Here is a 24,812-nt window from a genome sequence, read left to right on the forward strand (position 1 = left end):
TTTAGAGGGGTTCAGGTTAAAGTTGTTGAGCTTTTTTTTAGGGAGGAAAGCCAAACTTGTTGACTTTAGGGGGGAAAGGTAAAAGTCGCTTACCAAAAGAACGCTCAGGAACATGGTGAAAACTGTCTTCCGTACTAGCGATTATGCACAAATGGAGGACGGGGCAAGGGGGCGGGACCGGATGCTCTTTTGCCCCCGCAAAGGAAAAAGAGCCCAGTTTGACATCCCTGCACGAGGGGAAGTGTTGTTTAATCCACTTAAACACATAGACCTTACGTTCCACTTTGTGCTGGAATCACACATAAAATACTGACCATCTGGAAGAACCCTAGCTCTCCTGTTTGTCAGTCCCAGTGGTGTTCCAATTCTGTCTGGTGTTTCCATTTAACACTGTTGCTTTTAAGTAGCACATACCCAAGTTCAAAAGTTCTCCAAATACAGTGGTACCTCGGGTTACTTACACTTCAGGTTACATATGCTTCAGGTTACAGACTCCGCTAACCCAGAAATAGTACCTCAGGTTATAAACTTTGCTTCAGGATGAGAACAGAAATTGTCCAGTGGTGGCGCAGCGGCAGCGGGAGGCCCCATTAGCTAAAGTGGTGCTTCAGGTTAAAAACATTTTCAGGTTGAGAACGGACCTCCAGAACGAATTAAGTTCTTAACCTGAGGTACCACTGTAGTTTGTGGTGTGTGCTGAAGGACCACCCTTGAATGCTGTCAATATAAGTTTTGTGACGCTTAACAGGCAGGCCTGTCCCATGCTTGTTCCCACTATATTCTGCCCAATGTTCCAAATAACTATTGTGATTAATAGTTATCAACAGCCCTTGGGGGTCATAGAAGCATAGAGTTGGAAGGGACCCTGAGGATCATCTAGTCCAACCCCTGCAATGCAGGAATATGCAGCTGTCCCATATCTGCCATCCATCAATTGGTCTGATCCTCAATTATTACTTTTTAATGTCCCCTCAAAGCTATTGACTATCACAACTTTGCAAAGGAGTGTTTTCCTCTATTGGTTCTGAATCTGCTGCCAGTTAATTGCACTAGGTGAATCCGAGCTCCATTACTGGGGGCCTCAGTACATGTCTGGACTCCAGTCAGAATGGGATTCTCAACTAAGAAGCTCATAACTGTGGAAAGAGGGGAAATGGAGTTTCCCCCAGTGCAGCACAAAACACTGAAGTCAAAAGCCTGCTAAGGAAAACATGGATCTTTTCCTCATGGGACAGCAAGTATTTTACATGTGCGTTGTGCGATGCCACCAATCAGCTTTCTTGCTAACACACTTCTTGTTGTTTAACTCTCAAAGCTTTATTTGTTGTTGCATATCTTGGCCAGTAGGAATAACGTAGCATTGATTAAAATCACATTTTACTGAAGGTAAATCAAGTGAGTTATGTCGTTGACGGCAAAGCATAATCTTCCAAGTACTGCTTTTCCAAGTAGATATGGCCTCTGCGTATGTGTGTCTTCTTCTTAAGGGAAGATGGCAGCCAGCAGTGCTCCACCAGCTGTCACTGCAGCTGTGGTAGCAGTGGACAGCCCAGCAGCACCTAGAAGAGGATTAAGGCACACAATTATTGTAATGAAGTTCTCAAGGTGCGGAGACTGGCTCTGCCAATCATGGGGTTCTTGTCCTGAGAGCAGCAGACATACCGACTGACTGAAGCGCGGCAACAGCGCTCCCAGCTGCTACTCCTCCACCATTGGCGATGGCCGCTGCCGACATCATTTTTGCAGCCAGAGAGCCAGCTGCAATTCCAGCTCCAGTGAAGCCTGCTGCTCCCAGTGCTACTGGGGCACCAATTGTGGCCACTGCTGCAAGAACACAGAATAAGGTATATGTTACATGATAGAAGTAGGGGAACTGACTATGATAAATCATCATCATCATCAAACCTTTTATTGACATCACATACAAACATCCAAAACAAATCAATACAGAATTACCACTTCCCCAGTGGCACAAAACATTTGCTAAAAGAAAGGAGGCAGAGCAGACTATCATCACATCTCTAGGTCTCCAGGGAGATCAGACGTCTGCAGTGTATTTCAATGACAAAAAACCAAATAGCTATATTTAGCCACTAACTTGGTGAGCTCCTGATCATTCCCCAGTAAAATAAAATGTATGACCTCCAACTCTGGTTTCCATTTGGGGATAGAGAGTTGCTCTAGAAATTGCTGAAGGAGATCAGCATATAGTTTATAATGAAGAACCATGTGTGGAAGGGTTTCCACCAGGTGGTCTTCACATGGGCAAGTTCTTTCTCCTTCCACCCTGCCTCAGAACCTTCCCCTGCCTGAGGTTTGATGGATTTGAATTAAACCTGGCCAGCGAAAATGCCCTTTTTCTTGAGGGTTAAGCAGAAATTCAAGGTAATTGTGGTTAGTTTCATGTGCCCAAGAAAGTTGAAAATAAAGAGGGAAACATGTTTCCTCTGCTGCTGCTGCTAGTTCTTGGCGTTCAATATCCCACAACCTAGTTTTTAATATAGCCTTGGCAGATGGCTATATTAAATCGATCGCAAAAGTTCCACTGACAGCCTGAGTTGCGGTACCTTCTTGTTAAACTGTTGTAGCCCTGGGGAAAGAAAGGGATCTAACAAAACATCGCTGAGGAGAGGATCTTTATCTGATGTAAGGCAGATGTTTAACCAGGATAGAAGAAATCTTGCCCAGGCGACAGCCTCTACCTTGTGTTGACCTCCCTCTAGACACAAGGCTCCATAGGGTGCACAGCGTGGGACTACTATGATATGTAGATATATAGGGCTTCTTATAAAAGCCCTGTACAATGGAACCAAACTGCAGGTCCGATGCGGTCGACAGGGACAGCTATCGAACAGCATCTAGATGACTAGGGGGGGTGAGACAGGGTTGTATTTTGGCCCCCACATTGTTTTGTCTTAAATGACCTAGAAGAGAACTTAATGGACCCAGATGGACACATTCCAAAAATAGGAATGAGAAGGACCCCTTTGTTGTTGTATGCTGATGATGCAGCCATCATCTCGCATTCCAGACAGGGTTTGAATTATCTGTTGAGGAAATTTTCTGGTTACTGTTCTGGAAATGGTTTTTCCATTAATTATGAAAAATCTAAAATTTTAGTCTTCGAAAGAAGATTCTCCCAGTCTAAATGGGTGCTGGATGGCCATAACCTTGAACAGGTAAAATACTTCAGTTACCTAGTGCTCGCATTCCATCATACAGGATCTTGGAAGCACCATTGGCAAACCTCCCTTCAAAAGGCGGAGATTACAAAGCTAGCCATACATAGATTCTTCTTCACAAAGGGCGGCAAATATGTTCCAGCAGCCTTAAGGGTTTTCAACGCAAAGCCCGTTTCCCAACTCCTGTATGCAGCAAATGTCTGGCATAATGGGGACCTGCCAAAGCTAGATGGCTTTCAGGCAAAATTTATACGATCTCTGCTGCAGGTACCTAACTGCGTCCCCAACTCCGTACTTCTGTTGGAAGCTGGTGAATGCCCAATTTCAGCTAGAGCGTGGTGGGCTGCCCTAAAACATTGGCTCAGGATTTCAGTGTTTAATCTAGGGAAGGGTCTGTACCAACATTTGACCAATGAGGAATTTGTCAGCAAATGGCAGAAAACCATGGCTAAAAAAGCCACCTCTATTGGTCTGTCTCCCCCCCCAACTGTATTACCTGGGTTATGAAGGCGCCCAAAAGGTTTTAAAGCAAAGATTATGGGACAATGCACACAGTGACTTGCGATCTCGATCACACGCAGTATGTAGTCCGCTGGCAGCAGGAGTTCAATATGGGTATGTCTTTGAGTTAACATCTTACATCAAAAACCTGACAGTACCTAACTATCGAAGGCTTTTCACCAAAGCCAGACTAAATGTCTTCCCCTCTGCAGTGCTGGATGGTTGGTTGAGAGGAGTTCCCTACCAGGACAGACTTTGCTCGTGTGCTCAAGACATCGATTCCATAAATCATATTTTCTTGCATTGTGCGAAGTATGAGCAGGCCAGGGCTGAACTGATACTACCCTTGCTGGTGCCTTTCCTGGGAAAATCAGAGGCTCACTATGTCAGGTTACTACTGGAAGACCGGACAAAAGCTAGAACGTTGGCAGTGGCAAAGTTTTTATCGGTGGTTGCAAGAACAAATGAGCCCTATATTCTAAACAAAATGCTTGATTAACCTGGAGGTAGGCTGTACGAACTGTGTATTTATTTGTAATGTTTTGTTGGGTCTCTGGACCGTAATAAAGATTGTTGATGATGATGATATGTGCTTAATGCAGAAAGGGCATCCAAATTTTGTTAAATTTAATGCTGTTGGCTATCCCTTCAGTTATTCTGTTTTGATATGCCAGGTGTTCTGTCAAAGCCATTTCACAGATCTCATCAAGCCAGACTTTCATTGTGAACTCCACCATTTCCAATGACTTGCAAGCTTCATTCATGCTGCTGCAAGCAAAATAATCACCAAAATTTGCCCAACTGGAAATCCAGATTACTTACCCAAGCCGGCTGCACCTCCCAAAGCTCCAATTACTAAAAGAGAGACTTGTTTTAATAAGATACAATGGATCTCAAGTACATATACAGTCATACCTAGGGTTACGAACTCTGCGGGTTGCGCGTTTTCGGGTTGCAGACCGCACAGAACCCGGAAGTACCAGAACGGGTTACTTCCAGGTTTCGGCGCTCACTCATGTGCAGAAGCACAAAATGATGCCACACGCGTGCGCAGAAACGCCGGATTGCATCGTGCGCAGACGCGGCACTTCAGACTACGAACACTGCAGGTTGTGAAGGTGCCTCCCGCATGGATCATGTTCGCAACCAGAGGTATGACTGTAAAATGCAAAAAAGCATCAGGTGAGCTACAACTGTGATGGGCATATTTGTCAGTTTCAGTTCCTTTCTGTTCCTCGTTTCTCAATCTCAGGTTCAGTTCACATTTCCATATCACCTTGATTTAAAAGCAAATACAAACAAATTCTCATGAAAATTTACCAACATTTCAATGCTGATTTCTCCTAATATATACATTTTTATGCAATATTCCTTAGTGCACACATTTTTTTTTGCAAAGCAATTTCTCTAAAACAATACATTTTAAAAAATGTTATTTTTACTAATCTACACATTTTTAAGGACAGTGTGTGCCTTTTTGTACACATTGCTTGGCTGAAGAACTGCACTGCAAAATTCAGAGAAGTGCACATCTCAAAGGGTTGTTGTTTTGGTTCTTGTACTGCTTCTGAAAGTGCAAGTTAGGGAGGTTCACCTCCAATTTGAAAGGAAATGAGTTTCTCCCCCATCCCTACCTGTGGCAGAGGGAAGTGGAAGCTATCAATTGGCACTGTGCCCAGAAATGAACTGCTATTCAGTGCAAATCTTTTAATACTGGGCAAGATATATTTCAAACTGGCATTTTCCAACATAATGGCACAGTTGCATTTCTTAACCAGCTTCTGTTTCCGTGCTGTCTTCAAAAGCTGCCCAAGATGTGGTCTGTTACATTAATCTAAGATGTTACAAGAGCATGCAACTGCCCATGCAGAACTAGAAGAAAAGTATTTCAGATTTGTTCAATTCTTTCATCTAGTCTTGGTCACTATGTATACAGTTGTACAAGATTTTGAAATACAGTGGTACCTCGGGTTACATACGCTTCAGACTTCGCTAACCCAGAAATAGTACCTCAGGTTAAGAACTTTGCTTCAGGATGGGAACAGAAATTGTGCTCTGGCGGCACGGCAGCAGCAGGAGGCCCCGTTAGCTAAAGTGGTGCTTCAGGTTAAGAACAGTTTCAGGTTAAGAACGGACCTCTGGAACGAATTAAGTACTTAACCCGAGGTACCACTGTACTTGCATTCATACCCACAAGAGACGTCCAGTTTCAGGAACGGAGAAGTTCTAATTGAAGCATGGGGCAACACACACATTTAACCAAGTACTGCCTACTAGTGTGCATGAACATTAAGATAGATTTTGGAAACATAAAATTAAAAGCACTCCTATGCGGATGAAGGCACACAAATACATTCACAGAAACAGTGTCTGTGTACTGGGATGGAGGTGGCGCTGTGTTCTAAACCACTGAGACTCTTGGGCTTGCCGGCGGTTCAAATCCCCGCGATGGGGTGAGCTCCCATTGCTCTGTCCCAGCTTCTGCCAATCTAGCAGTTTGAAAGCATGCCAGTGCAAGTATGAAGAAGAACCTACGGGGATGGGGGTAGGCCAAGGCTTTGAAAACGGTATAAGTGCAATTTATTCAGAACAAAAGGCTAAACTAATTGTAAATAATGTGGTGACGGAAGAATTTAAGATAGAAAAAGGGACACGACAAGGTTGCCCAATTTCCCCATTGCTTTTTATATCGGTCCTGGAGGTTTTGCTGAATATGATTAGAAGGGACCAGTTGGTTAAAGGTATACAAGTCGGAGCCAAACAGTACAAATTGAGAGCATTTGCAGATGACTTAGTATTGACGTTACAGGAGCCAGAATCTAGTACCAAAAGGGTTTTAGAACTGATTCAAGAATTTGGTCAGGTTGCAGGATTTAAACTGAATAAGTTAAAAACCAAGGTTTTAGAGAAAAACTTAACACCGATTGAGAGAGAGAGGTTTCAGAATGAGACAGGTTTAACAGTGGTTAAGAAAGTGAAATACCTGGGGATTAACATGACAGCAAAGAATGGGAATCTATTTAAAGACAACTATGAAAAATGCTGGGCTGGAGTGAAAAAAGATTTAGAAATTTGGTCAAATTTGAAGCTTTCACTGCTGGGTTGTATTGCTGCGATAAAAATGAATGTATTGCCTAGAATGTTGTTTTTGTTTCAAACATTGCAAATTGTGGACAAAATGGATTGCTTCAAGAAGTGGCAGAGAGACATTTCTAGATTTGTCTGGCAGGGCAAGAAGCCCAGAATAAAATTTAAGATATTAACTGATGTAAAGGAAAGGGGTGGATTTGCCCTGCCAGACTTTAAACTTTACTATGAATCAGCAGCCTTTTGCTGGTTGAAAGAATGGCTGCTTCTTGAAAACACTGACATTTTGGATCTAGAAGGTTTTAACAATGTATTTGGATGGCATGCATATCTGTGGTATGATAAGGTCAAAGCACATAAAGCATTTAAAAACCATATTGTCAGGAAAGCATTGTTTAATGTTTGGATAAGATACAAGGACTTATTGGAAAATAAAACCCCAAGGTGGCTGTCACCGATGGAAGCGAAAGCTCTGAAAAAGCTCAATATGGAGGTCAAATGGCCGAAATATTGGGAAATTTTGGAAAAGATGGAGATAGACTGAAATTGCAGAGTTTTGAAAAATTAAAAAACAAAGTGCGAGACTGGCTTCATTATTATCAGATAATGGAGGCATACAATTTGGACAAGAAAATTGGTTTCCAGGTGGAAAAATCAAAATTAGAAACAGAACTGTTAGAACCCAAAACTAAGATTTTGTCAAAGATGTATAACTTGCTGTTGAAATGGAATACTCAGGATGAAACGGTGAAATCTGCTATGATTAAATGGGCACAAGATGTTGGACATAACATAATGATGGCTGACTGGGAACAGTTATGGACCACAGGTATGAAGTTTACGGCATGCAATGCCTTAAGAGAGAATATTATGAAAATGATATACAGGTGGTACATGACTCCAGTCAAGCTCGCAAAAATCTATCATTTGCCCGATAATAAATGCTGGAAATGTAAAGAAACTGAAGGTACATTCTTTCACCTTTGGTGGACGTGCCCAAAGATTAAGGCTTTCTGGGAGATGATTTATAACGAATTGAAAAAGGCATTTAAATATACCTTCTTGAAGAAACCAGAGGCCTTTCTCCTAGGCATAGTCGGCCAATTGGTGCCAAAGAAGGATAGAACTTTTTTTATGTATGCCACAACAGCAGCAAGGATACTCATTGCAAAGTATTGGAAGACACAAGATCTACCCACTCTGGAAGAATGGCAGATGAAGGTGATGGACTATATGGAACTGGCGGAAATGACTGGCAGAATCCGAGACCAGGGAGAAGAGTTGGTGGAAGAAGATTAGAAGAAATTCAAAGACTATCTACAGAAATATTGCAAAATCAATGAATGTTAGAATGATGTTGGATAGAAATTAAGTGGTTTTCAGCTGTAATACTATAAGGGAATATGAAAAATGGATTATGAATAGGTAAAAATTTAACGTTACAATATTTTAAGATTAAAGACTAGGATAAACAAAGAGGGTAAGGATTTGCTGAGCCAACAAACCGAACTGGAATACAAAAAAGGGAGGCGTGAGGAGGTCCGGGAAATAAGTTAATGAAAAATAAGTAATGGAAAGATTGAGTTGTTTTTAACCATTTTTATTTTGTATTTTCTTCTTCTTTTATTTTTATTTTGTAACATTTTGAAAATCTCAATAAATATCTTATATATAAAAAAAAGATAAATAGATACCACTGCGGCGGGAAGGTAAATTGCGTTTCCGTGCACTCTTGCTTCCGTCACAGTGTTTGCACCAGAAGTGGTTTAGTCATGCTGGCCACATGATCCAGAATGCTGTCTGTGGAGAAATGTCAGCTACCTTGGCCTGAAAGTGAGATGAGCGCTGCAACCCCATAGTCACCTTTGACTGGTAAAGGTCCAGGGGTCCTTTACCTTTTCCCCTTACCTGTGTACACATTAATGCCATAGTGTCAACAGATCCTAACAGTGAAGCATGCTTCCAATTTTAATCTGCGCTGAGTGGGGGTGGAGGTGTGGAGAGTTTGTGTCACTGACTGAGAGTTTGAGACAACTCCTTTGGACTATACGGTTACTGTTACCCAATCCCCAAGAAAGTAAACAGGCTCTCTTACCTGGCTCAACCATGCTGGCTTCCTAAAGACCTATATAGAGATGCCAGAAACTCTTGTTAGGATAATGCAGTGTACAATTGTGTGATAAACTCTGGAACTCAATCCCACAGGAGGCAGTGACGACCACCAATTTTGGGTGGCTTTAAAAGTGGACTGGACAAATTCATGGAGGACATGGCTATCAGTGGCTACAAGCCATAATGGCTGTGCTCTGCCTCCAGTTCAGAGACTGCAGTGCTTCTGAATACCAGTTGCTGGAAACCACTGGAGTTGCGATTGCGGGTTTTCCAGATGCATCTGAATGGCCATTGTGAAAACAGGATTCTAGACTAGATGGACCATTGGCTTGATCCAGCAAGATCTTATGTTCTTAACCAACAACCACTCAGACTCCCACAGCGTCCAGAACCCACTCGCACATTATGCCACTGCACTGTTAAACTGATTTGCTTAAAACAATTCCCAAGGTGGGAAACTGCTGTGTTAATTCTGTTTCACAGCAAAAGCAACCAAGAGTCTCATGGTAACATAAAGACTAGCAAATTATATCCTGCATAAGCTTCCATGAGTTAAAAGAGGACTCTGGTTCATGGGTGTAGCGGGGGGAGCAGCTCCCCTCCGATCAAGTAAAACAATATACTGTAAATTCTTAACTAACTGACCAATCACGTCGGTTCTGCCCCCCCAAGAAAAGTCCTGACCCCCCCCAACAAAATCCTGGCCCCCCCACAAAGATCCTGGCTACGCCCATGTGCTGGTTGACGTTATTATACCACTTTAAATGGTCCTCATGGCTTCCCTCAAAAAATACTGGGAACTATAGTTTGTTGAAGGTGCTGAGAGTTGTTCCTGTTCCTGTTTGAGAGCAACAAGTATCAAAGTGGTTTAACAACCACTCCCTAAATAGTTACAGTGACAATTATCATCCTCTGCTGGTCTCTGTTTCGGGAAGTTTTTACTGTGTGACATTTTATTGTTTTTAAAGCAGCCCAGAGTGGCTGGGTATTTATACCCAGAAGGGCGGGGTATTATTATTATTTCCCTTTACACAATTACCAACTGCCTGGGGTTTTTTCGCATTTTGTTTCCCTCTTGACCTCTCCATACCCTCTGCCTCCCAAGCATTTGTGTGTACATCACTTGGCCAATTTAGGATAATTCTGTGTATCTGATAAAGTGGTTTAGCAATCAATCCCTCTTCCCAGGGAACTCAGAAAATGGTGTCCCCTCGAGGAATCCTGGGAATTGTAGTTTGTCAGTTTGTAGTTTGGCATGCAGATAAACAAAGTGCTGGGAAGAGGGTTCCTCACTCTGTCATCCGCCTGGCAGGAAAATATTCAGAGACATTTCTGCAGGCCAGGCTGCTGCTAAAAGGCATAGAAGAGCCAGTAAGAAGGGCACTGGTGGAAAAAGTTAGTTGGATAAAAAGTTAGTTGGGGGTGAGGGTGGGGAGGGTAGCCACGTTTTTTGCTGCGGGTGAAGCCTCCAGAGGGGTGTCATTTTTATTTTATTTTTATAATATTTTTTATTAATTTTCAATCATAATCCAATAATACCCTAATTATAACAATACCAATTTATAACACAATTAATAATATCAATCATTAGGATACCAAATTATATAATTTAGATAAGGTGGCCCCCAGGTGCTGGAATTGATGATTTGATGATTTTCTTGATTTTTGTGTTCCAAAATCCTACTGATTTCAATTACTTTCCGGTCATAATAATCCCTATCCCGAGGGGCGTCATTGAGGCTCCCAGCCTCCGGGGCTTCAGGGATTAGCTTGCGTGCCCAGCCTTCCTGTTCGTAAGAGAGCAATCCTGATTCACGTTTCCATGCATGTATATTGTTCTTTGCACCCTTATTCCCCACCCACCCCCATCCTCAGTCAGTTTGGCTCTGGCCTTTAATATATAAGAACAATTTCTTTATCTCACAGCTAACCTGCAGCAAAAACATTATAATGCTCTAAATAGATATAAATTATATCCCCTAAAACTGTAAAAAAAATGCATAATTTTTATTACTTGTTGATAAAAGTTATTTTGGATATTCTGTTGTGTAAATTATGCTGGGGGGGATTTTTTTTTAAAGCAAAACTTTGTATTCAAATAATATTTTGTCTACTTGTTACGAACAAATGTGTTGAGATGTGTTTGTGTATGCAAATGCCTATGGCGTGTTTGTGGGTGTGTGTGCCAAACTGTGTCTTTGACCTCAGTGAAATAAAGCATAGTTTCACCCCTGAATACTGTACTGTGCTTTTAATATAACCAAATGTAAATTTAATATGTGCAAACTTATATGATTAAAAATTAATAGTACCAGGAAAACAACCAAAAGCCACCAGGTTATACTCAGGTGAAGTAAAGAACGTCCTCACAGCCAAAGAGTTAATTTTTAGAATTTCCTACCTAACATTTCCATATGACTTTAATCCAGAAATTTAACAAGCGGCTGCCAATTATAAGAGGAGTCGGCTTGTTTCAATCTACTGTATCCTATATATGTTGCATTAAGCTAACAAATTGCTAACGATATGAGCAATTGTATAAAGTTACCTCTCACCAGATTTTCTTTTCTTAAACGAAGGTATTGTTGCTTTTAAAAAGGCATTTGGTATTTGTGTTGAAAACAACCTATTAACAATACTTTAACAGTTAGAGCTTTCATTTTAAAAACATCCTTAATATTGTCTAACAGCAAAACCAAGGGGGCAAGGGAAGCTCACACCCTGCTTTTTCCTTGATTCCTTTTATGATACTTTGCCAAAAACACCACGTATCTTTACCTCCCCACCAAATACAGTGGTGCCCCGCAAGACGAACGCCTCGCAAGACGGAAAACCCGCTAGACGAAAGGGTTTTCCGTTTTCAATGCGCTTCGCAGGACGAATTTCCCTATGGGCTTGCTTCGCAAGACGAAAATGTCTTGCGAGTCTTGAGATTTTTTTTTCGCTCCCCCTCCCCTTTTTCTAAGCTGCTAAGCCTTTAATAGCCTTTTAGCAGCTAAGCCGCTAAGCCTTTAATAGCCGCTAAACCGCTAATAGCGCTAATCCGCTAATAGGGTTGCTTCGCAAGACGAAAAAACCGCTAGACGAAGATACTCGCGGAACGGATTAATTTCGTCTTGCGAGGCACCACTGTAAGCTTAAAAGCTACTCAATTCTTGGAAAGTATACATTCTGAGAAGTGATACTTGGTCTTGCGTATTAAGAAATATTTCTACGAAATAGAAACATCTCAATATTCAGCTGCTGGGGAAGGAACTGATGGAGTCACCAACTTCCCTTGCTTACCCTTTGGGTAATCCTCCGAGAAGTTCCTACTCATCCACTCCGCTTCTTGCGTATCTGCAGCCACTGCCACCTCTTGTTTATATCCTTCTCTGTAGTGGGGAGAGGCTAGTGACAGACAGCATGCTCCACCAATGTAAACAGAATCTGGACTCTAGTTCCATGCTGCAGCCCTGCTCCAGTTATTAAGTAACGTCCAGGGACCATTCCACAAACCTTTAGGTTTCTATTTCCCAGCCCTCTGAGGAGAAGGAGGGAAACGAAAGTGATACACAGATATTTGAGCAAGATTGGATGACAGTCTCTAGAACACGAGACTCTTAATCTCAATGTTGTGGGTTCGAGCCGTTGTTGTTGTTTAGTCGTTTAGTTGTGTCCGACTCTTCATGAACCCCATGGACCAGAGCACGCCAGGCACTCCTGTCTTCCACTGTCTCCCGCAGTTTGGTCAAACTCATGCTGGTAGCTTTGAGAACATTGTCCAACCGTCTCGTCCTCTGTCGTCCCCTTCTCCTTGTGCCCTCCATCTTTCCCAACATCAGGGTCTTTTCCAGGGAGTCTTCTCATCTCATGAGGTGGCCAAAGTATTGGAGCCTCAGCTTCACAATCTGTCCTTCCAGTGAGCACTCAGGGCTGATTTCCTTCAGAATGGATACGTTTGATCTTCTTGCAGTCCATGGGACTCTCAAGAGTCTCCTCCAGCACCATAATTCAAAAGCATCAGTTCTTCGGTGATCAGCCTTCTTTATGGTCCAGCTTTCACTTCCATACATCACTACTGGGAAAACCATAGCTTTAACTATACGGGCCATTGGTTTTTAAAAAAAATAAAATAATATTTATTACTTTTCCAACAATTTAAACACTACAAAAACAATACAATACAATACAAAAACACTATATAACACTAACACATTAAACTAACAAAACAAAGCCAAAACAGTTTAAAACACATCAAACAGTTTCAATATCTTATCTTTCATTCACTTATTTCCACGACCTCCTTACACCTCCCTTTTTGTATTCCACTTCTGTTAATTATTTCAGCAATTCCTTTCCATCTTCCTCTGTTTTCTATCCTATAATTATCTTAACACATTCTAACCTTATTTTTTCCTTTAATACTCTATTAATCTATTTATACTTAATTCCTTATAACATTTCTACTAAAGCCATATAACTTCATTCCAACATTTTTCTAACATTCATTAATTTTACAGTATTTCTGTAAATAGTCTTTAAACTGTTTCCAGTCTTCTTCCACCAACTCTTCTCCCTGGTCTCGGATTCTGCCAGTCATTTCCGCCAGTTCCATATAGTGCATCAACTTCATCTGCCATTCTTCCCAGGTGGGTAAATCTTGTATCTTCCAATACTTCGCGATGAGTATTCTTGCTGCTGTTGTTGCATACATAAAAAAAGTTCTATCCTTCTTTGGCACCAATTGGCCGACCATGCCCAGGAGAAAGGCCTCTGGTTTCTTCAGGAAGGTATATTTAAATACCTTTTTCATTTCATTATAAATCATCTCCCAGAATGTCTTAATCCTTGGGCATGTCCACCAAAGGTGAAAGAATGTACCTTCAGTCTCATTACATTTCCAACATTTATTGTCAGGCAGACTGTAAATTTTTGCAAGCTTGACTGGTGTCATGTACCACCTATAAATCATTTTCATTAAATTTTCTCTTAGGGCATTACATGCCGTAAATTTCATACCTGTGGTCCATAACTGTTCCCAGTCAGCCATCATTATATTATGTCCAACATCTTGTGCCCATTTAATCATAGCTGATTTCACCATTTCATCCTGAGTGTTCCATTTCAACAGCAAGTTATACATTCTTGACCAATTCTTGATTTTTGGATCTAACAATTCTGTTTCCAATTTTGATTTTTCCACCTGGAAACCAACTTTTTTGTCCAAATTGTATGCCTCCATTATTTGGTAATAATGGAGCCAATCTCGCACTTTGTTTTTCAATTTTTCAAAACTCTACAATTTTATTCTGTCTCCATCTTGCTCCAGAATTTCCCAATATTTCAGCCATTTGGCCTCCATATTGAGTTTTTTTCTGTGCCTTCGCTTCCATTGGTGACAACCATCTTGGGGTTTTCTTTTCTAACAAATCCTTATATCTTATCCAAACATTAAACAATGCTTTTCTAACAATATGGTTTTTAAACGCTTTATGTGCTTTTACCTTATCGTACCACAAATATGCATGCCAGCCAAATGCATTATTGAAACCTTCTAGATCCAACACGTCAGTATTTTCAAGAAGCAGCCATTCTCTCAGCCAGCAAAAAGCAGCTGATTCATAGTAAAGTTTAAGATCTGGCAGGGCAAATCCACCTCTTTCTTTGGCATCAGTTAATATCTTAAATTTTATTCGAGGCTTCTTGCCCTGCCAAACAAATCTGGAAATATCTTTCTGCTACTTCTTGAAACAATCCATCTTATCCAAAATTTGCAATGTTTGAAACAGAAACAACATCCTTGGCAACACATTCATTTTTATCACAGCAATTTGGCCTAACAGTGATAACTTCAAATTTGTCCATATTTCTAAATCCTTTTTAACTTCAATCCAACATTTTTCATAATTATCCTTAAATAAATTCACATTTTTGACAGTCATGTTAACCCCTAAATATTTCACTTTCTTAACCAATGTTAGTCCTGTCTCCTCCTGAAACTTCTCTTTCTCATTCACAGTTAGGTTTTTCTCTAAAACCTTAGTTTTCATCTTGTTCAACTTAAAACCTGCTACCTGTCCGAATTCTTGAATCAGTTCCAATACCCATTTAGTATTAGATTCTGGCTCCTGTAAAGTCAATACTAAGTCATCAGCAAATGCTTTCAGTTTGTACTGTTTAGCTCCCACTTGTATACCTTTAACCTCTTGGTCCTTTCTAATCATATTTAACAAAACCTCAAGGACTGATATAAAAAGCAATGGAGAAATTGGGCAACCTTGTCGTGTCCCTTATCACAGGTCAAGGAAATGAGATTCCAACCAGGCACAAGCAGTCGAGGAGGGCCTGGAGTAGGACCAGTGTGGAGTATGGCTTGGGGTAGAGTCTGAGGGCCCCATTCGGCCCCGGGGCCAGGCGTTCCCAACCCCTGTACTTCGAGAATTAAGTACAAGAAGGTAGATCTCAGTTCGCACATTCGGCCACTAGGGAGCAGTGTGGTCTAAGAAGCAGCCGCTGATACAACGCATCCAGTGAAATTAATTTTTAAATCAGGTAATGCTTGTGATGTGATTTTCCGAAGAGGTAACGGTGTCTCTCCCACTTTTTGAATATAAACTTATTTTCATGAACAACAGCAAAAAGAATTTTGTTGGGCGGGGCGGAGTCATGCGGGAGTAAATAGTTATTTGTTCTATTGTTACTTTATGTATTGCATTCATCAACCTTTGCAATAATTGATTCTAAAATGACACATATCTGTATTACGGAAGACATGTTTATTATTCTGCACCTCGATATTCTTCTTGAAAGGAGAGGAAAAACAACAGCAACTATGCACTTTGTTGTTGTTGTCTAGTCGTTTAGTTGTGTCTGACTCTTCGTGAACCCATGGACCAGAGCACGCCAGGCACTCCTGTCTTCCACTGCCTCCCGCAGTTTGGTCAGACTCGTGCTGGTAGCTTTGAGAACACTGTCCAACCATCTCGTCCTCTGTCGTCCCCTTCTCCTTGTGCCCTCCATCAGGGTCTTTTCCAGGGAGTCTTCTCTTCTCATGAGGTGGCCAAAGTATTGGAGCCTCAGCTTCACAATCTGTACTTCCACTGAGCACTCAGGGCTGATTTCCTTAAGAATGGATACATTTGATCTTCTTGCAGTCCATGGAACTCTCAAGAGTCTCCTCCAGCACCATAATTCAAAAGTATCGATTCTTCGGCAATCAGCCTTCTTTATGGTCCAGCTCTCACTTCCATACATCACTACTGGGAAAACCATAGCTTTAACTATACGGACCTTTGTTGGCAAGGTGCACTTAGGGCATCCTTTCTCAGCCTTGGGTCTCCAGATGTTGGACTACAACTCCCAGCATCCCTCACCGCTGGCCCTGCTGGTTAGGGATGATGGGGTAGCCCAGCTGCATCTGGGGATCCCTTGTTGGAGAAGGCTGCCTCCGAAGCCAAGCAGAGAAGGTGCTCAAGGCCAGTCACAATGCAGCTTGGAGTTGAGCAGGTCTCTGCCTAGCCGGTGCCTGGCTGGGAGAAGAACAGCGCCGACTTGTCTATATCCAATGGCTGATGGCTTGGTTGTTTTTGGCTCTTGCCTCTTCCCGTAGCGGGGGGCGGGGACGGGGCGGGAAAAGAGTGACACGTTTCCATGGGGAAGCTGCTGCGTGTCGCCACGCTACGGGCCGGGGCGGGGCCAGGAGGGAACAAGGGAGGAGGGGGACCCAGGAGCTCTTAAAGGAGACGCGCCGAAGAATGCGCCCCTGTTGAATTGGAGGCGCTTTCAGAGCTGCTGGTGAGTGTGGGAGTTTGGGAGGCGGTACCGGGCAGTGTGTGTGCATTTTTATATATTTGTGAATGAAATGGAGGGCCCTGGCAATTTGAAACCTCATAGGGAGGAAGATGCTGCTGACTGAGGTTTTGATTTAATACATGCGATGCTGTTCGAGGGATGCTGCTCATCCTAAAAGCGGGGTGGGGGAGTTTTTAGGGGGGGGTTAATAGGATCTCTTGGTGTTCAGCGAGGGAGGTCAGCAGCCCGGGTAGCCTTTGTGCAATCAGGTTGCCACCTTTTCCTGATGGCTCTGCTCGTGTGCCTTTAACAGCAGGCTGGAGTATTAGCAAATGAGCAGCCTTTCCCGGCCTGCTGTACCTCCATGCAAAGGAAAGCCTTCACCTGATCGTTTCCATCATGTGTCCACCTGCTGTGAAACAATACAGCTGTCTCCATTTACTTCCCGATACCTGTCTTAAACCTATTCAAGGGCAATAACTCAGTGGTGGAGCATCTGCTTTGCACCCAGAAGGTGTTAGGTTCAATCCCTGGCATTTCCAGATAGGGCTGGGGGCTGGCCTGTGCCTGAAACCCTGGAGAGCCACTGTTAGTCAAGGTACACAAGATGCACGAATGATTTGACTCGGTATAGGCAGTTCTCCGTATTCCTACATTTCCTGTTTGCTTTTATGGGTAATTACATTGCAAGAGCTAGTGGAGGGTGAGTGGGGAGGTTAGTCTGCATTCCTATTCTTGCTTTCTCCTGAATCTCCAGAAATTAAATATCCGGAGGCAGAGCTGGCATCTTGCTTCTAGTAGTATGCAAGCAAACAACTGTGTGTTAAAATCAAAGCAAGCCATGTTTATTTGCTGTTTCCGCATGCTGGTCTGGATCACTTCAAACGGTGGACAATCCATTATATTTATAACCGACTTTCGTCGCACCTAATAAAAGACGAACAAATTACTCAGTGGAAGCTTATGCCATAATAACATTTGTGCTTTTCCTCTAAAGTTATAACCAGCTAAATGCTGGCTATGGCAAAGGGCAGGGTTCAGTGCCTGGGGCACATGCTGTGCATGCAAAAGGTCCAAAGTTCAATGCTCAGCATTTCCAGGTAGACCTGGGAAGCATACCTGCTTGAAACCCTGCAAGGCAGTTACAGTGGTACCTCGGGTTAAGAACTTAATTCCTTCCGGAGGTCTGTTCTTAACCTGAAACTGTTCTTTACCTGAGGTACCACTTTAGCTAATGGGGCCTCCTGCTGCTGCTGCCGCACGATTTCTGTTCTCATCCTGAAGCAAAGTTCTTAACCTGAGGTACAATTTCTGGGTTAGCGGAGTCTGTAACCTGAAGCATCTGTAACCTGAAGTGTCTGTAACCAGAGGTACCACTGTAGTTGCCTGTCAGTGTAAAAGACAATAATAAACTAAATAGACCAATAGTCTGACTCTGCAGAAGGCAACTTCCTATGTTTTAGAATAGGAAGTAGTAGGAGAAACCAGTGTGTTGCAGGGAGCCAGGTGTGTTCAGTGTACCCCAATGTTTTCTTTACACAGAGATGCACTTTCCCCATTACATAATCTCTGTCTGTAGGTTTCAGATCGCCTAGCATCACATATAGAGGGAAGATTTTGCTTCTCTGCAGTGATGAACTTTTCTGTAAAGGAAAAATTTCCTTCTAGTAGCAGCCAGCATGGAAATATCTGGAGTGTGGACGATGTCCTCAAAGTTGTGTCTATACAAGCTGTTACTCTTGAGTTTGGCATATTAATACATTGTAACAGATTACTAAAGGGTTTGTTAGATTAGAGGATGCTGTTGTTGTTGAAGCAATGTGGTTCTCATGTATTTTCTTTCATTAAAATTGATGTACTTGGGATTAAGCCCCTTGCTGCACGTGACTTGTGCTGGGAGTATATTGTGGTTTGATGGCTGTTTGGGGTGATATTAAGGTGTGTGGCAAAACATTTCCTATCCCCCTGAGGCTACACCTGTGTGCTTTGTTTGGAATGCAAGTTCTTTTTTAAAAATTGTTTTTATTAAAGAATTTCTTGGATCACAAATATGTTTTCAGATCATAAAGTCTTTTTTTTTACAGATCGTTTTTATTCAATGTGAAATTTGAATGCTGTATACAGTATATGGTGGGGGGGAGATGGGGAGAGAAGGGGGTAGTAAATATTCATTCTTTTACATAGTGTATGTGTGATGTTTTTGGAACGTAAGTTCTATACAGGATATGTTTCATGTTATACTCACTTTCCCCTTGTATTTGAAATTGAACCATAAAATAAAAAATCAAAGATATCATATTGAAGTCATTCTTGGCATTGTAACCTGTGGCCCTACAGATGTTGTTGGACTCCAGCTCCCATTAGCCTCAGCCCGCATGGCCAAAGGTGAAGGATGATGGGAGCTGGAGTCTTAACAGTTTCCCCACCCCTGCCCTTTCGTTGTCAGGAAGGTTTGGTGCACTTTCAACTTTATCCCAGACTGAGCTTTCACATACAGAACTGGGTGAGTGAGTGCCACTGAGAAATGAGCAAGTTGGACCTGCATAGCTCCATCCCTTCATCTTCATATTCTTGCATCATGTTGGTGTGATACTATGGCCAACAAAGACTTTGCACATCATGCTGAGCCAAGCCATGGATTAGCACAAATGCATGGGCTGTGGGAGAAGAGATTGAGGTCACTTTGCTCCCTGCCAGTCAATCTGTAGATGTGCCAGGACAAGCTACTGTTTGCCTTACTTAGCATGTTATCTGAAACAGAGCTGGTGGTTTGAACCTATGGTTTACAGCTCATGGTTAGTCCAGGGGAGCTAAACCATGAGCCTGGGTTCAGACAACATGTCAAGCCAAACCATGGCTTGTCTTTTTGGTTAACTAATTACCAGCACTGCATAGCTGCCTTGAAGATAAGGGAAGTGGTTGAAATTTCCCTCTGGTGCTATTTCCTTTATCGAAATCTTTGCCCCTGCCCCTGCCCCCTCCAGCATACAGGTTTCAGAACGAATAGTGGTTGGAAGGGGGAGATTTCAGATTAAGGAAAAGGCACCCCTTCAGCGATGCAGATGCTGTGAGCTGTGAGCATGCTTGTAACCCACAGTCCTAGGATAAATGTTGGCTCTTGCCAGTTAATAAACGGAAGCTGTACAAGGTTCATTAATGATATGACAGAAGATTTTTCTGGTCATTACAAGAATAAAGAAATTTTCTAGACATGTCTCCACAATCTGATTTAAAGCAATTTGTACCTGTCAAAATTCACAGACATGCCAATAAAGACCTGTCTGTATTATACATGCTTTTGTGTTCCTGCTAGTTGATCTACTACCTGGATTTCTGCATCTTGCCCATCACAGTGTCTCTTTCTGTTGTTTGTACAAGGTCTGACTCAAATCAGCTTTCTTCCTGCTTCTCCTACAGTTGTTGACAGCTTGTGGTTCTTCTCACATAACTGAGTCACCTTAACTTGTCCTCATTCATTGGGCTGTTAGAGTTGCGCTCAAATTGTGGAAGAGAGGGCTGTGTGTACTCAAGGTGTGCCAGCAGAGCCAGATTGTCTTGGTGTGGCACTGCTGGTGTAGCTACACTACAGCTTGTATACCTACCACCTTCTAAAGTCTCCTCTGAACCAACCTGGACCCAGTGAGTGTCATCTGAAGCCCTTAATCGTGTGTTCCTTCCTCAGGATGTCCAAGGGTGGCAACACAAGACCGGGTCTTTTCTGTGGTGGCTCCCAGCTTGTGGAATGCTCTCTCCAGGGATGCTTGCCTGGCACCATCATTACATAGCTTAGAAAAACATTTGGCTGTTAATTATCTGTGGTCTCCTTGATAGAATCACCCTTTTGATTTTGCTTCAAATGTTTTTCTTTTATGCTGGTTTTACTGTACAGTGGTACCTCAGGTAACATACGCTTCAGGTTACATACACTTCAGGTTACAGACTCCGCTAACCCAGAAATAGTGCTTCTGGTTAAGAACTTTGCTTCAGGATGAGAACAGAAATCATGCTCCGGCGGCACAGCAGCAGCAGGAGGCCCCATTAGCTAAAGTGGTGCTTCAGGTTAAGAACAGTTTCAGGTTAAGAACGGACCTCCGGAACAAATTAAGTACTTAACCCGAGGTACCACTGTATGTGTTTCTTTGCTTATATACCATAAGTTGCTTTGAGTTACCTTGGTAAAAAAAGGTGACCAATACATCTAATTAATAATAATATGAAAAGTCCATGCCTGAATCCATCTACTATTCTAATGATTACTGTTTAGGAGAGTCTAATTATCATAGAATTGTAGAGTTGGAGGAGACTCCAAGTTCAGCCTCCTGCAATACAGGAATTACAGATAAAGAATCCCTGAAAGATGGGTAGTCAACCTCTGTTTAAAAAACCCCACTGAAGGAGAGTCCTTCAGATATTTGAAGATGGCTATCATCACTTCTCGGCCTTCTCTTCTCCAGGCTAAACTTACCCAACTCCCTCAGCTGTTCCTCCTAAGGCTTTATTTCCACTTGCAGGTATCTGGCCTCCCCAGGTGAGTTCCAGTCCATCATGCCACTCCCCCTTTTATCTCTGACCAGGAACTGTGTGACTTTGGTGTCTCCATATCCTGTTCTCTGAAGCAGGTTGGCTCCCAGCCATGTAACTGACTCTGCACACCCACAGGGTGTGACTGTGTTTCAACATACCTGCGATGGGGGCCAGAAAGTAGATTGAACTGGAACGGAGCTTAATTCTCTTGTTCCCTGCAAAAGCAGCAATGCAGGAATTGAGCCAGCAACATTTTAACCTCCCTGCTCCTGAAAAAACAACAACCACCACCGGCAAGTGTAGCTTTTCCAGACATAAAGATACACAGAAATGGGAAAAGCTTTCTCTGTTACATTTGTGCTTTTCAGGCTGTTGTTAAAGGCGCAGGAGCAGAACCTGTCAACATATTTTTAAAAGTTGGCTAATTTGGAGGGTGCTGGGAACTGCACGGTTGTCGGAAGCACAGTATATCCATTGCCTGTCCTGGCAATCAAAGCTTAAACGTTAATCACCCTGCAGCAAAGGTTGCAGATTATAAAGCAGAAACGGATTGAAAACATGGTTTTGGGCGGAGGCTCAAGTGAGGTTACGCCAGGGCAGTCCCAGAAGGGGCTAAGCAGATGGTCTGTTCAGCCAGGAGAAATGGCAGGGGGGAAGCATCATAGCTGCTGGCTATCACCAGGGCTTCTGTTTTGGCTAATCATGATTTAAAATAGTAAAAATAATAATCCAAATACTATATTGGATCAAATGTGCTTGCAGGAGCGCCAAAGTCCATACAACTGCTTTGTTATGGTGTGAAAATGGGCCTGAGGCCCTGGAAGAAGCTCATATGCTGAGTTTGTCATAGGAGCTTATGAACATGGGAAGCTGGTCCTTCTTGCAACTAGCAGTGGCTCTGCAGGGTTTTGTATGGGGGTCTGTCCCACTTGGAGAAGCTGGGGATTGAACCTGGGATTGTTGGCATGCAAAGGTGCTCGACCGCTGAACTGCAGTTCTTTTTGCCAGCCATAGTCACGCCATAGTCATTTGCCAGCCATTTCCTCACGCCTGTTCCTTTTTCTCTTTTAGGAAGTGGTGGGGATTTTGTGGTGGATGCCTTTGTAAGAGTTATGTTAATGGGCATCAGATGTACACTTGGGTCCTTCGTATTTCCTCTGCTGGGTGTCTAAACCAGCCTTTCTCAACCAGGTGCTCTCCTCCAGATGATCTGGGTTCCATCAGCCTAGCCTAAAGCATCTGGAGAGAACGAGGTTAAGGGAGGCTGGCCTGGACATTAGGCATGTTTCTGGTTTCAGATTGCCATGCTCTGCATCTCTTCCATGACCTTGTTCTCACCTTGTTTTTAGTCTAGTTTTTAATCGTTCATTTCCATAGTGGTATCAGCACTTTACAATGTATAAGTCATTGCCCCCATGGCATTTCCAATCTGTAATTTGACTCAGTGGGCAGCAGATGCAACAGAGGAAGGGAGGAAATGGGGATAAAATATGTATCCCTTTCAGTTGCATGTGGCTTCAGTAGGATATTGGGGTGGGGTTGTGCCAAATATTTCACAAAAATGATGGGGGTGGGTTTTGAAGGGGGAGAGGTGGTATCAGGCTGGCATTGTAGGAGGCAGTTTCTAGCAGACAGAGGAAGAATGAAATCTTTTGAGAAAACGTTTGGTTCGTTGAGGGTGGTGGAACTGAAGGAGGGAAGATCATGGACAAGGGTTTATTGAATACTTTGAGCCGTGGGATGAGGAGGGGGCAAGGCCAAGAAGGGCTTTGAAGCTAAGGACAGGGCGCTCTTGCTGGATCCAGAAATAGACAGGGACCCAATGTATTCCCATTTTGCAGATGAAGACTACTGAGGCTCTGGGGTAATCTGGCCAAGGCTGCTCAGGAGCATGCCTGAGGCTCAATTTGAACCTTAGTCCAAGCCTAACAGCCCAGCCACATCTCTGCGATGATTTTTCCCCAACATGAATGCTTTTCTCTGTGTATGTGTGTTTGGATATTCTTTCCGTTGGCCTTTGGAGTGAGCCCAGTTTGTCTAGTTGGCTTAGTCTTCTCAGCTGCTACTCTGAGGGCTTCTATTCCAAGCAAGACGCTGAACCTTGCCAGCTCAAGAAGACTAAAAGCTTGTCTGTTCTCTGGGAAAAAAATTGTCCATTTGGGAGGATGAAACACCCGTCCACCCCTTCCTGCTCCAGCCCCGCCTTTCTCTCCAGGGAGCAGAAGGACAGAAACCTCTTTCAGTGGGCAGAAAGGTGGGGCTGACCCATGTGCCTGTCGACTGCGAAGAGGCTCACACGGCCAAAGGTGTGCTTTTGGGCAGCTGCCCTGTGGTGTTGGCAACCCACTCTTTGGTTCTTGGGCAAAACAGGGTGGATCTCAACAAAGTGACTCATTGCCCTGGTCAGAGTCCAACTCCCCCTCCCCCCCAGTGGTTGATCCTGTCCTCTCCCAGATGACTATATTTTCGCCACTCGCACGAACTGCAAGTTTCTTTGGTCCCTGGCTAAGGACAGTGTTGGTTCTGTATGACATCTACCACACAGAGGACCCCAAAGGAGTGGGAAATAGATGATGAAATAAATGTTGCAATTTACTCCAAATTGTATTGAGGTGGAGGGAAGATGTGGGAAGGAAGGAGGCAGGCTTGGAGGGGGTTTCATCCTGTGACGTTAATGTCACATCTTCAGAGAAGGTAACACTCCCCTATTTCTGTTTAGCATGCAAAGGGCGCCAAAAGGCATCATGGTTCTCTTCACAACAACCCTGCCTGTCTTAGCGCAGTTTTAATGTCCTGAGTACCTCAGCGCCACTGGAAGCCCATCTTCTGAAACATCACCAGGCGCCGTCTGATTTCCAAGCCTGCCGTTGCAGTCTTAAAGAATAGAAACTTGCTATGTTCCCTTATTAAATATGAGCCAAAACACTCAGGATGCTGACTTCTGGGCCTGAAAAGAATGTCATGATCTCCCCAGTGCCATCACGATATATGAAAGCTGTGTGCATTCATTCTATGCAACACCTGCCTTGACTCAGGCTGGATTTTCGTCTCTTGTGCCATCCAGGCAGATATCAGTTGGGGGCACCTACATCCTTCCTAGGTCCTCCGTGAAAGCTTCTGCAGCCCTGAGGTTCCCATGAAGGCCCCCATCCCTCCTCTCTCAAGCAGCTTCCATGTCCCCTTTCAGGTGACGATGTCGGAAAAGATCCTTGTGACGGGCGGAGCCGGCTACATCGGGAGCCACTGTGTTCTGGAACTGGCTGAGGCCGGCTACACCCCTGTGGTCCTTGACAATTTCCACAATGCCATCCGAGGTAAGGAGGCAGCCAAGGCCAGGGCTGGCAGCAACTAGTTTGACGGGGATTTAGAGAAGGGCCATAGCTCAGTGGTAGGGCACCTGCTTTGGATGCAGAAGGTCCCACGTTCAATCCCTGGCAAAAGAGGCCTGCTAGATCACACCTGATGCTTATCCAGAAGAATGGAGAAGTCCCATCTCCTGAAACCATGGAGAGCTGCTACCATTTCATGCAGACCAGCCTTCTTCAACTGTGGGTCCTTTGATTCTGTTGGGACTGCACCTCCTATTACCCCTGGCCATTGGCAAAGATGGCTAGGGATGATGGGAGTTGTAGT

The 24,812-nt window shown here is 43.3% G+C and overlaps 2 protein-coding genes across 3 annotated transcripts in view; one reads left to right on the forward strand and one right to left on the reverse strand.

The window, feature by feature from the left end:
* Window positions 1–1,292: 1,292 nt before the first annotated feature.
* LOC308483623 (uncharacterized protein) lies at window positions 1,293–8,893 on the reverse strand. Its single transcript, XM_081017679.1, has 4 exons — window positions 8,866–8,893; window positions 4,506–4,538; window positions 1,663–1,824; window positions 1,293–1,559 (listed from the first exon to the last, which is right to left on the reverse strand). The coding sequence occupies exons 1-4, from the start codon at window positions 8,876–8,878 to the stop codon at window positions 1,483–1,485; spliced, it is 285 nt and encodes a 94-aa protein (XP_080873805.1). The 5' UTR covers window positions 8,879–8,893; the 3' UTR covers window positions 1,293–1,482.
* A 7,648-nt stretch (window positions 8,894–16,541) lies between these two features.
* The window catches only part of GALE (UDP-galactose-4-epimerase), a 16,403-nt gene continuing 8,132 nt past the window's right edge, over window positions 16,542–24,812 (forward strand). Inside the window, exons 1-2 of one of the 2 annotated variants that reach the window (XM_081015622.1) lie at window positions 16,542–16,658; window positions 24,367–24,493. In XM_081015622.1, the coding sequence (XP_080871748.1) occupies window positions 24,373–24,493 (121 nt within the window). In that variant the 5' untranslated portion in view covers window positions 16,542–16,658; window positions 24,367–24,372. Of the gene's footprint in view, window positions 16,659–17,232; window positions 17,254–24,366; window positions 24,494–24,812 lie in introns of those variants that run through there. The other variant, XM_081015623.1, reaches the window with a different exon arrangement.

This window comes from Podarcis pityusensis (assembly GCF_964106645.2).
Source record: "Podarcis pityusensis genome assembly, chromosome: 8".
Taxonomy (NCBI): domain Eukaryota; kingdom Metazoa; phylum Chordata; class Lepidosauria; order Squamata; family Lacertidae; genus Podarcis; species Podarcis pityusensis.